The sequence below is a fragment of the Alosa sapidissima genome, chromosome 16 (genome assembly GCF_018492685.1).
Source record: "Alosa sapidissima isolate fAloSap1 chromosome 16, fAloSap1.pri, whole genome shotgun sequence".
In the NCBI taxonomy this organism is placed as follows: domain Eukaryota; kingdom Metazoa; phylum Chordata; class Actinopteri; order Clupeiformes; family Clupeidae; genus Alosa; species Alosa sapidissima.
Window position 1 is genome coordinate 32,237,066 of NC_055972.1, and position 13,877 is coordinate 32,250,942.

The 13,877-nt window shown below is 37.9% G+C and overlaps 1 protein-coding gene across 7 annotated transcripts in view; it reads left to right on the top strand.

The window, feature by feature from the left end:
• The window catches only part of parga (poly (ADP-ribose) glycohydrolase a), a 38,666-nt gene extending 27,457 nt beyond the window's left edge, over nucleotides 1-11,209 (top strand). For 6 of the 7 annotated variants that reach the window (XM_042066028.1, XM_042066030.1, XM_042066032.1 and 3 more), the window contains 5 exons: nucleotides 4,666-4,744; nucleotides 5,285-5,393; nucleotides 5,599-5,704; nucleotides 8,949-9,077; nucleotides 10,185-11,209. In XM_042066028.1, coding sequence (XP_041921962.1) covers nucleotides 4,666-4,744; nucleotides 5,285-5,393; nucleotides 5,599-5,704; nucleotides 8,949-9,077; nucleotides 10,185-10,354 — 593 coding nt within the window. In that variant the 3' untranslated portion in view covers nucleotides 10,355-11,209. The other variant, XM_042066035.1, reaches the window with a different exon arrangement.
• The last annotated feature ends 2,668 nt before the right edge of the window (nucleotides 11,210-13,877 follow it).

Genomic DNA, 13,877 nt, shown 5'->3' on the forward strand with positions numbered 1-13,877 from the left:
TAGCATGGGTTCAAATACTTACATGTATTCTCCCCACTGTATATGTAAAGTAGGATTTCTAAGCCAATAGGTATGCTTTGAATTGGTGTTGGTGGTAATTAAACATGAACATGGGGCCACATTTATGAATCGGAAATGTTGATTTTGTGAACAAACAACTGAAAACGTTACACAGTGGACCTTTAAGGATAAATTCACATGACTTTGTGACTGAGTTTACATGCTTAGAGGAATGTAGTCATCAGTTGTGACACCCAAGACCCACCAATTTTATTAGGGGTCAGTCAGGGAAAACAAAGCTGGATGCTGATCTGTTGGGGAATACCAAAAGCTCGATTTTGGAGAGATTGAGCAGAAGGTTTCAATCAGAAATAACTGGCCTGATTTTCGTGAAACTTGGTGGAAATGTGTAGCATTGGTCAAGGAAGAAGCCATTTAATTTTGGAGTGGATCCAACTTGCACAATTTCGCTTTTGCTAATGTTGCAAAATAAGTAATTCGTTTCGTTTTGGCTAAAGTTGCGAGATATGGCATTAAAGGGACCTCTCTGTCTCTCTAGTCATCTACCCATACATAGTTTTCTTAGATTATATTTTATTTCATTTATATATGTACTTTTTATACAGAGCTACACACGCTCACCTACACTCTCATTCCTTCTCTCTCCCACTTCCAATTTGGAGGTAAATCCATTACATTGATTTACAATAGGCTGCCAAGACTTTCCTCTTTTCTCCACAGCTGAATTGCCTTATTCTTCATGCTCCGACTCAGTGCTTGGTCCTACATGTGAAGTGACCCTCTCTTTTCTCCTCTCCCTCTCTTTCATCACTCCCTAGCCTTCTACACACTTGTCTCCTTCTGTCTTTCACTCATCCGTCTTCTTACCCACTTACTCTTTCCTTCCTGGGCACCTGCTGTAACAGAGGGGGTGTAAGTTGGGCCCAGAGCATCTTCTATTGGCTTGTTCATTCCTCCTGTGTCTTTCCTTCAGAAGGGATGGTGTTTCAACAATACAAATGTATTTGACAGCAAGTGTTTCTTTACTATATTATCTTATAGGGCTGTGCTATATTGTATCGCAGATTGCATATAGCATATTGCAGTATTTTATATATTGTAAGATTTGATGTTTTTGCACAGCGTTGTGCGCAACTTGGACATTTTTCCATATTCCAAAAGGTGCCTGTGGGCATTTTTCTAGCATATGACTGTAATGACTTTTGTCATCCTCGTAGCCCTAGTTCTCATTCATTTGCAACACAGCACCAAAATTATTATTATTATTATTATTATTATTATTATTATTATTATTATTATTATTATTATTATTATTATTATTATCATCATCCTAGGACATCCCCACTCGAACTCTTTACTGCTAGTAACCACTCTGCATTTCATATTGAATTGTTCTATGTAAACTTTCCATTCATTCAAAGCGAGAGAGCATTTAATTTCATAACGTCACATTTGATAGTTAGTGAGTGAGAAAATAGAGTGAATGTGCCTACGGCCAAATCAGTCATGGGCATATCCTTTGTTGCCCCATTGTCATTCATGTCATATTGCTTAAATATAGAATGGATGAAAATAACACAGGAGAACAGGATGTTTTTGTTTTTTTGGTGGGTAAATTGATGCCTCCCTTACAATTTAAAATGAAAGCACACTGTAAATTGATGTTGAAGGCGACTGCTTTAAGATTACAAGGGAAGCTCTGCCGCCTCACAAAAAAAATTATCAATAACATATGTACAAGTAGTCTGTAGCTATATTTCAATTAGCCTAATTTAACTCTACATCAATATTGTTGGTTAGAAAGTGTTTCTTCTTGGCTGGATTGTTCAGCAGTAATATCTTGATGGTCGTCATAACGTGTGATTTTATTTTCTTCTCATAATCCTGTGGCAGCACAACCCATTTTAAACCCATTGAAGTGCAACTTCACTGGAGTTCAATGACACTTTAGAATGCTTTGTTGCAAACCTCATTTCCAGTAAATGGAGGAACTGTCGTGGTGGTTTCACCTCTTTTTGACTGGCAGCATTTTAGAATTATACGTTGTCATAGGAGATTTCAAGTTCAGTCCATCAGTGTTGGCATGTCAAGTTGTGAGGTAAACTGCAGCTCATTCTCAGTCATTTGCTAGCAATTCCATACATTCCATTTCTGTTTGTATGTAGGGTAGTGCAAAATAAAATATAGAGTTCTTGTGTCTGTTACGTGTTTTTGTTTCAATTGCTTATTTAATTATAGCTGCCTAGCTATGCAAGATGGCAGATGATGCTAATATTATTGTTCACTGGAGAGACTTCAAATAAAACTGGAAGGCAGATCAACACTCAAAATTCTTTTAGTTCAAATGTCAAGGAGTAATACACAGCCATTTCAACTCCCCTGGTATGCCTATTGAACTGGCTAACTGGACGTGCTGTGATAAAGAATGTTGCCAATTTGACCATCTCGATCTCAGAATTGTTTGATCAAAACTGAACATCCATTAATTAATCCATTAATTGTACAATGCCCTTATAAATAACATTTGGGGTTTTGGGGATCTGGTTAACTTAAGCCTACAAAGGACAATATAATAGCCTGATAATACTAAAATAATAATTGACTAATTGTATGACTGCCTCCCCTATTTCAGAAAGAAGCATCTGCTACTGGCACATTGTACTTTGTACTTCCCTCCTTCCTCAAAATGTATTTGTGTCAGGATTCTGTCCTTGTGTGTGTTTGGTCTAGGCTCTACACAGTATGATGAAAGGCCACTGTCCACCCCAACACTTCTTAGCCATCATTCATTCCCACTCTTTCACCCACTAAACAAGTGCAACAGTCTCTTTTGCAGTTCATCAGGCTTATCTTTTGGTGTCCCTCAAATGCTAGCTTTATGGGGTGAACCCACTGAAAAATGCTGAGGTCTCTTAAAGGGGTTATAAGACCTTGTATAATATGGCTGAAACAAATAGTCCGATTTTGACATGTGTCCTCATCTGTATGATTGTGCATGTCATAGTACTGTTGTAAAATAATGGTATTTTGTAGTTTCTAGAGATATGCTTGCCACAATCTCTTCCACTGCACTAGAGTACCCCCTCTCAATCTACTTTCTTACTGTACATCATTAAATAGGGCTGCCTCAAAATGTCAGGAAATGGTGGAAAAATGTTGATTACTGTTTCCCAAATCCCCAGATTATGTCCCAAATCCCCAGATTATGATTTTGTTTAGTTTACTTTAAAAATGTAGTAGGTAAAGATGAAACTATGCACGTTTAAGAAACTGCCATCAGAGAATATTGACAACTAATTGAATAACTTATTAATTGTTGCAGCCCTACGCATTAAATGAATTCTCCAATACTGGACAGTCCATCTGTTAGATTTAGCAAAATGTTAATTGTGATCTACCCTTGATCGCATAGATATGGCAAGCATGTCAGATGAAAGAGGAGACACAGAACTATCATTTGATACCGATATATATTTAGCCTATGGCCTGTCAAAACAATCTTACCATTCACAGCGCAAATTACGCAGTGGAGAAAGTTAGCGCAAGAAAGGAAGTGAGTCTAAATTCACCCATTCTTCTCAGTTGAACTACTCGCGAAGTAGCTCATCACACAGACATCACAAGTATCACACGAAATAGCTTTTTCTCAGCTTTTAAACGATGTCAGCCGCTAATTGCTGTGGTGAACGGTTCGCGAGAAAAATAAATAATATCATTCAATTTAATCATAAATTCTACTGAAAGTTTTGCGTCCATCTCCCTACCCATTCATCTCGGCGGAATACTTCACGAACCCCTCGTTTAATACATGACAAACCATATATCAGAATAAACAGCATAAACAGCAACTTACCGAACACAAAGGTGTAAAGCAGTCCCCAGTACAGTTAGCCGTTCCAGAGTAATCCCGTTTTGAATTTGCAGTACATTTCAACATACATGGATGTCTCCAAATTTGGGCTTTAAGTTTTACACTGTGTTTAAATTGTTCCACATTATTTCATAACGGGCCAAATACAAAATAAATATTACAAATGTCGCCTAGATATCGGTAAATCAGAGGACAGCTGACTAAGAGTTTGTGAAGGTAGCCTTAATGATCACAAAATGCTAAGCATTCATCTAGGCTATTTGACTTTCTTAAAGCTGAGCTGTGCTTAAATTGTTCAATACATGATTTCATAACAGGCCAAATATCAAATAAATGTTAAATATATTAAGATATCTAGATGCCTAGATATCTGTAAATATTAGATGATCAGATGATTTACAGTTATATGTAATGTGTCATGTTTCATGTTTTGTAATGTTTCATACAGTGATGCAGGTCTACTGCAGTGAATAGGCTAAATACAACTTTGATCATTTTTATAGCCTACTACTGTATAATTAATGTTGGCCTTAGTGCCCTGACATGTGGCCTTTGTGGCCTCCACCAAATATGCCCAACTGAAGGCCATATGGCCTTGCCCCCAGAATGTTGAAATTCGAAGCCTGATTTTATATATATTATAATATATTATTATATATTATAGCAATATGTACACAAGCATTTTCCATCTGGTGTTTTTAAGCACTCATATTTTGGAATACTCATGTTTTGTAAACCCGCCTATTACCACATTGTTTGATTGTATCTTGCAGGAACAGAGCAGTATAGCAAGTACTCTGGCTATTCTGAGAGCTACAAATGGAAAGAGAGTCACACTGATAAAACACCAAGGTAGGCAATCTGCCTTATGTTAGGAAATATACAGTGATGTACAGTCTCAGGTGTATTAACTAAATGTATGTTTTAGGGAAGATATGAATGATGCCTTTTATATTGACTCAGAAACATAGAATGTGTTTAAAGGAATTGCATAATCTTTGCAAGGCATCAGTCCAGCAGCTGTTCCAAGAGAACAGGTCCACACACCAAAGGCAACAGCTTGAAACCTTTAGACTTTCAAGCGGCTCAGGTGTTTACAGGAACAGTGCAGAACTGTTTGTCTTTTGCATTTCCACTGTTGTGCAAGAACGTACTGTAGCTTAATGATTTTGTTCTTCAATCGCAGTGTCAATTTTTAGCATCACAAGGTGACAATCTCCATTAAACCAGATAATTTCAAGATAACATTAGCCAGATTGAACATGATTGAATGGAGAGTTGAATTTGTAAACAGTTGGTATATTATACTTTTGAATTGTAAATTGTTAAAAGGTTGTAATGTGATTCCTCATTTCTCCTAACCCATTTGTGTTGTGTTCTCATCTCACTCAGAGATGATTGGCAGAGGAGATGCACAGAGATAGTTGCTCTAGACGCATTGAAGTACAGACACTTTCTAGAGCAATTTCAGCCTGACAAGATGATTAGAGAGCTAAACAAGGTACGTAAAATGTGCTAAACAAGGTAAAATGAGCTAAACAAGTGAAATAAAAAGCATGCTTTACACCCAGCTTTGACCTCCTTTACGGTACATGACACCTCCTGTCCCTTTTGCCCAAATTAAAGGAATTCCATGTTGAATTCCCGACCAATCACGGTGTTGGTGGATACTCATGACATCGTGTTGTTTGTTGTATTCCTTTTAGGCATATTGTGGATTTTTCCGACCAGGAGTGAGCAGCCAGTACCTCTCTGCTGTTGCCACAGGGAACTGGGGATGTGGAGCATTCGGAGGAGATACACGACTCAAAGGTATTCAAATTAATAGTTTTGAAATAAATTCAGCTTGTCCCCAAGAATATCTACATGCATCATTGCGGACTCATGATTATAGCTGTTACATACATGTGTCTTAACTGTGAGACCTCTCATCTTAATAGCATCTAGTTCCTGGGGTCTGGAGTTGGAGAGTAAGCCAAACCAAAATGATGGAGCCCTGCTGTGCCTTTCATTTAGCTCAAGACTATTTGTCCACTCACTTACTGTTATTTGCAACATACATTTTCCATGTGGAAAAATGATAACTGATTTCTTCAGCCACCCCATGAGTGATCTAGAGTAGGGGGCTATTTGTTTGTGTGTTTATTTATTTATTTTAGAAAATCAAAAAAGGGCTACAAAACACACAATAAATATTACAGCACTTTAATCAGCACTTCCCCTTTGGTGAAATGATGTTTGTTATTTTTAGCACCTGCTAGTTTATGTTGCAGGGAACACTCATTTGTCTTAACATAGTCATTAGTCTGCCATCACCATCCATCCCCTTTAAATATTTAAACTAGGGAGAATTTTCATTTGAATCTGTGAGTAAGACTAAATTCCTTAATAGGGTGGGTTACCCATGGACTATTTACCTTTCAGATTTAGTTTGGATAGAAATGTGCCCAGTTTGTCTTTTCAATACTAGACTCTATTTATCCAAATGTATTAGTGCTTTCAATTGGTAATACATTTAATCAGATTCATCACACAATTTTACTGTGAACAAACACTCAAAACTGAAAAAGATATGAATCAACATAAGAAATAAACTAGAACTAAAATGGTGTTGCTTGTTTATAATTTTAGACACAGATTATCTCCTATGAACGTTTTATCTTTCCAATAAAACAATTAAGACCATCAAAATGGACAAGGAAAGGAATGTTTCTCATGAGATATGTTTCATACATTCAGTTGTGGCTCTTGTTCACAATAATTCTGTGAGTGGGCTATGCACAGTGCAGTGACAAATATGCCTATGTAAAGAATTCTAGTATAGTGACGTAAAGGGAAACAGGTATTCCAAGAGCAACAGAATTAGATGTTTAACTGGGTTAGTAAGTTAGTGGTGTGCAGGCCCTCTACTGTACTGTATTTGCACCCCTAGTAAAGTTGAGTAAAAAGAGGGTATAAAAGTAATACTTTGGCAATAAAGAAAAATATGAGTTTAAAGGGAAGTACATTTATTCTGAGGGGGAAAAAGCATGATAAAAAAAATGCACATTTTTAACAAAAATACATGTCACAATTATTATCTCTCCAGATCGTTCAGATTCCTCTCTTGTGCATTCACCTCTATAGCTTCTATAGCTACACCTTACTGGTTGTCTACATAGTTCAGATCAGAGGACTGAGATGACCATAGCACAAGCTTGATGTTGTGTTCAGTAAGCCATTTTAGTGTCAATGTGGACATATGTTTTGGTTCTTTGACCTGCTGGATGAGCCAATCATGACCTACTTTTAGTGTCTTTCAATTCAGATTTAAATTCCAGGTATTTCATGAGACTCATAATACTGTACACGACAATGAGGCTTCCAGGGCCTTTGGAATAAAAACAACCCCACATCATCACAGACCCTCCACCATACTTATCAGTATGCATAGTACTCTTTTCAACATAGTTGCCAGTGCACTCAATTTTCATCTAATCTAGAACATGATTTCAGGTCCTAGTATCATTTAGCAGTTTCAGCCTTTTACATTTGTAAAGTGACAAGAAAGGCCTTTTCCTGTCATGCCTTTTAAACCTATGACCATGGAGATCACTTTTTAGAGACTTGTAGACCACAGGATTCGATTTTGTCTCTAACTCTCCAATGGTAATTCTTATGGAATATTTTGCTTCTTTTACCACCCTCATCACTGTGTGTTGGGGCAAGCTACACATGGGTCCCGGCAGGTTTGTCAGGCATTTACAGGAGAGTGTGTATCCTTTATAGTCATGCATTCCCATGTTGGGGAATGACTGTGCCATTTAACCTACAGGTGTGACTATTTTTATTATTATACCTTAGTGAAACAGAAAGTCATGGATTATTGCTTGAAAGTTCATAGACACTCTTATTAACATATTAGAAAAATACATTTCTAGGGGAGCCAATAATTGTGTCACATGTTTTCTTATGTATATCTGTATGAGCTACTATTTTCTCTCAGAATGAATTTGCTTCCTTTAGGTTAGGTTTTCCGTCATTGCTTTCATTGTGAGAGAAATTGTCAAAATCATTTTTTAATACCTCTTCACTCAACTTTATCTGGGGTGCCAATACATTTGGAGGGTGCTGTAACTTGCCTCGCCTCAAGGAAGGTGTTTCTTGACAGTTTTTGTTTATTTTGCCTGTAGGGTTGCCACCCGTCCCGGTTTTAACGGGATTGTCCTTCTTTTTAATAGCCTGTCCCGGGAAATGTATCCACTCTCCCGGGACACTGAATGTCCCAGTTTTCAAAAGGCTATGTGAATATGGATGTTCAATTTACTATTTTCTCTCCACTTGAAATGTGTTGTGCACAGAGCGGTCGGTGTCTCTTGTGTGTAGAATGCACTTTCAACCGCTATCATTGTAGGGATGTAACATAGCCTATCTAGCGCGTCTGTCTTGGCAGCTACTACAGGCGGCAGAAGCAGTGAAGATTGAATAGTCAAATACTCAAATATGTCAAATACTCAACGTCGTTCGTTATTGTTAATATGGGTGGCGAGGCAGAGGACAAAGATGACAGTGTGTCCACAAGACTTACAGGTCAGTAAATAAGAAAATGAAACGTTCAACATAAGTTTTTCCAATGTCTGATTGAGACGTACTAAATAGAAAGTGGCTATAGGTGTGGCTAAGGTATGGTAAATGCAAATCTAATGTCATCCCTCTACTTATTTCTTTAGCAAAGAGGGAGCAAAAGCAAGCACAAGCACCAGTATCTAAGCAATCAAGTCTGCTAAGATAAGTTAAGTAGGATAAGTTTCCTCTTAAGAGAATACTTAAGATGTTTAACATTTTCAGGGCTATGCACAATTTTACTGCTCAAAGGCCAATTTTGTCTTGTGGGTCTAATGTCTAATGGACATTTTCACTTGTGAACAAAGCGGTTGGTGGGGTTCTCGATATGTCCAGGTTTTTTATCAGACATAGGTGGCAACCCTATTTGCCTGTGATGAAGGTGTCCTTGGAAAGGCAGTCTCAAAGTGTCTGTTGATTGTTGGTTTTGATGATCATGTTCTCTGTTCCATAGCCTTGCTGCAAATGATGGCCGCTGCAGAGAGTGGACGGGACATGGCTTACTTTACATTTGGAGATGCTGAACTGATGAGGGACGTGAGCGACCTACATACATTCCTTACAGACAAAGCAGTGACTGTTGGTAATGGCCCTTTTCAATTAATTCCCCTTTCATCTTTCTTCAGTGTGATTTTGTTGATATTACATATGGAAACTTTGGTTTGTTGCGAGATTTTCAGTTTTGACATCTTTATCTTAAGTGTCACATTTGGTCTTTTAGCTTTTGGCTCACATTTTTCCATAAAGTGGCATATGGAATAAGTGTTTGATATATATTTTCAGATTTCCTATACTGTCCTTGTAATCCTATACTGTTAGTAAAGTAGTAGGTAATGTCACATAAACTCCTGACCAGTCTGTGGACACTCTTACTAATTCCTTGACCCAGGATTACGGTAACTCTGTATTTATTCGGTTATTAAGTCATGATGCAATAATGTAAATGTAAATCAGTAAATCAGGTTTCTTGGCCAAGTATACCTGCGTATACAAGGAATTTTTATCCCATCCATGAATTAGTGAACACAGTGAACACACAGTGAGGTGAAGCACACACTATCCCGGAGCAGTGAGCTGTCTTGCTACAGCAGGGCCCAGGGAGCAGTGTTCGGTGCCTTGCTTTAAGGGCACTTCAGCTGTTCCTACTGGTCGGGGATCGAACTGGCAACCCTCCGGTTACAAGCCCGAAGCCCTAACCAGTAGGCCACGACTGCCCCACAAATGGGCCGATAATTCTCTTTCCGGGTCCAACGGCTTTCAGACCTGCTCGTTTTCCTCCATAGACAGTAAAATAAAGTATTTTTTTTGCTATTCAGAGTAGCCTTTAAGAAAATTGTGATCCTACTACTCAGTTGTTGCCTCAACCTAATAAAATCCTATTTTTTGCGGAAGCCTGGACATTACCCTTTATTAAATTATCTGGCTGCACAGCTGTAGTCATTTCTCTGTTAAAGTTTAACAATTTGTTTTACCCTCACTAAAATGGAGGTGATGGTGACCAGGTTTACAAGTTGTGAAAACCGGCTGGTTGCGCTAGTAAACTCGTTGACATCAGACTTAACAACCGAATACTTAACTGAAAATCTAGCAACTGAAAAGGTCTAAGATAAGGTCTAAGAATTTCTCATTTACTTTCTTTCCCCCCCTGCCTATCTATATATCTGTCTACCTATCTGTGTCTTTCTCTCAGGTAAACTCTTTGGAGAACTGAAGCAGTACTTTAACATTGTGTGTAAGAACTGCTCTGGGCCGCAGCCAGATGTGAGTTTGTATGGATTTCTTTATGAGAGACTCATCTCGGATCCTGAACCCACTGATATTGAGAATACAGCTGCAACACCTAGCCCACCTACAGACTGACTTCAATACAGGGATCTACTAACGCTTTTTGGTGAAATGCCTGAACACTTTTAAAATTGTTTCAATGTCATTCTGAGATCTAGTATACAGAAGCTCAGTATGCCTTGTCTTCTTTTACTTACAAATATAGCACTCTGAATGAGTCACCAAATGTCCTACAGAATTGACAAAAATAGCAATAGTTAATCTTGGTTGCTGTAATGTAAATTTTTCTGGGCACATTCTGAATTTTTTTTTTGGTTTGCAGATAGCACTGCGTAATCAATAGTGGCCAAATGTATTGCATGATCTTGTGAAAATTGTCAGTGGAATGAGACAGTAGGGCACTTCTATTGGTGTTTAGATTCTTTTAACTGATGGAAATGAGTCAATCTTGCAATACAGACATGAAGACAGTATGTTGTATTCTGAGGTGTTGTATGTTGTATTCAGTAATATGCATGAAAACAACACCCTAGACACAGACTGCAGTGGAACACGGTTCCATGTGATTGAGATCCCCAGCATAAATAAAGCTTACATCCTTTTCCCACATCTAGTGTATGTGTGGTATTACTGCAGTTAACACAATCATCAAAATAACTTTCCCACTACTATAGGTTTGTCGTGCGAATGGTTCTATTGAGGCAATGCTGGTTTGATAACTTTTCATATATTCCTTGCATGACGTTTTAACATCATGATTTGGGGGCGGGATTCTATTCTTAATTTGTGTTTTTAATTTTGTTTTTATGAAATGGAGTATTTAACATTTGGGATTTAATAGGGTAGTAAATATTTTCTGTATTATGCATTGTACAATTATTTGTTAATTAAACTATTATTATTAAACAGTGGAAGCTGCTCAACCTCCAAGTATGAAGCTGCCAGCATCAGTGGTTTATTTATTCTTTGGTATATATGTATTTATTTATATTATACATGTTCTGTGTGCTCTTTGTGCTGCATTGTTAGATGTTCATGTGTGTCCATCCAGTTAATCTGCTCAGCAGATTTCATTATTATATTTTTCTTAATGCAGTTTTAGGGTTTTCGGGCTACTGTGCTCCTGCAGTTCCGGGGTATTTGTATTTTACACAACTGTCGTAAATACCACTCATGACTAGCACCCTTCACCCTGGGCATGGTACATATGGATTTGTTTACAAACTGGCAAAGATCATTTCTGAAGAGCCATGTTGACTGACAAGGTATAGACTATTGCACAATTTCCATAAAGCAATTTGTCTGTGTTGGGGGGGGGGGGGGGGGGGGAGTTGCAAGGCTGATTCCCCATAGACGGCTAGGCTAGAGCTGCGGATGGCACTTGAAATTAAGCTTGCAGGAAAGTTACATTGGATAGGAGATGCTCCAAGGCATATATAATGGGCAGTCACTGTGAGGTCTGTCCTGATGTTCACACATGCACACCATTAGGATGGGAATGCTTATTCTCAGGGTGACGCCAACCTTAGAAAATACCAAGTTTACCAATACCAATTTAAGAACATTTAAGCGGCCGTGCAACCGAGATTATAAGTGGTCATTCCTAGTTTTGGTCTCCTCTGCACTGTATCTAAAATGTTCTTAAATGTTATGCTATTGCTAAGTCACTTTGGGGAAAAAACATCTGCCAAATGAGTAAAAAAAATGTATGTAAGATACTGTAGGAACAAGCAGACTTCTAAACACATTTCTAAAATCACAGAACATCTCCTTAACATGGTAACTATTGCGTATTTTGGCAGTGAAACAAGGGTGTCCACTACATCTATATCCACCTATTGTAAGAGTGACACAATTTTAATTTTAACGATTAAGCAATACTTGACCAAATGTGTGTTACATTTTTAAAGACAGCCTACCCTAAAAAAAACACTGCAGTTATGAGACAAAACAATAGTTTTTCTGAAGTAGCTACAATGCTGTACAATAATATTTGCAAGTCCAAAATATTGAATTTCCTCTATATGAACTGCAAATAATTGCTCCAAATATGCAGTTTTGACACTTTTATTTGATAGACTTACTGTTGTTGTGGCCATCCCATTATGTGTTGGATGAGTGCTTATGGGTGTAATCTTTAGATACAAATCACTTATTTATTATTATTATTACGTTTTGTTCTACTGCCCAATTGTATAAAAAACGAGTCACTGTTATATTTTCATTATGATTGATGTGTGCTCCTTCCTGGAGAAAGACTGGTGAAACGGGAGAGTGAATAGAGGTGGGGGTAGAAAGCAATTAGCCCACGCAAAGCTGAAAGTCCATAAATCTCAGTGATGGAAACCAGTTGGATAAATGAGTAATGGCACATCCCTCAGGAGAATGGAAATTGTAATTGACTTAGATAGCTTAACTATGAAAGGTAGCCCTGGGTGTTTATTTGGCTAATGATAGAAACTGTATTTATTGGAAATTCTTCCAGAAACATAAATTATCTGTCCTGGAATGAGTAAAACGTGTATAAACTTAAACTGACTGACTAGGTGATTGATTTGTTAGTTGTTCTGTTCAGGAATGTGTCGTTCATCAGATTATCAGACGTTTCTTTTTTTCTTTATTATCACTTTTGAAAAATATGATCCTGAAAAATGGATTGTGACATCCTTATCGCTGGCTGTGATCAGGACAGATACTATGACACGGCCTAACAAATCATTTTTATTTTTACTTTTTCTTACCATAGTTGCCTGCAAATTCATGTAATGACATCCAGAGTTCCTTTGAGAGGATGAGAGAAGCATAAAGAAAGACAAACATCAGTGCAGCTCAGTGCCTGGTTTCTTCCACATGCACCGTTGGGAATTGTGGCCAAAAAATGGCTTCCATCTGTCCACTGTACCATAATAGCCTGATTGGTGGAGTGCTGCACTGATGGTTGTCCTTCTTTACGCTTCTCTTATCTTCTCAAAGGAACTCTGGATCTCATTCATAGTGACCATTGGGTCCTTGGTTACATGTCTGACTAAGGCCCTTGGTCCCAGATTACTCAGTTTGGCTGAGCAACCAGATCTAGGAAGACTGTTGGTTGTTCCAAACTTTTCCATTTGAGAATGATTGAGGCTACTGTGCTCTTGGGCACTTTCAATGCTGCAGAAATTTTCTTGTATCCTTTCCCAGATCTGTGTCTTCACACAACCCTGTCTCGCAGGTCTACGGACAATTTTCTCGACCTCGTAGCTTTGTTTTTAATCTGACATAGACCATCAACTTGTGAGACCTTATATAAAGAGATGTGTGCCTTTCCTAATAATGTCCAAGTTTCCCTGTCAAACAAATCCATAAACTCAATTGTGTCACCAGTCAGTCCTGTCACAAGAAACATTATCATTTAAGAAAATATTGATAAATTAATTTAATGAACTGTGTGGGGGTATAGGCCTATATTCACCATAAATAACAATAGGAGTGCCTGACATTTATTATCTGCTTTCCATCCCATATTTGTTAGTAAAAGTGCTTATATATCTTCATGGACGGATTAGGAACTTCCTGGGCCCAGATGTATTAAGGGCCCCCCACTAATTGTCGCATATGT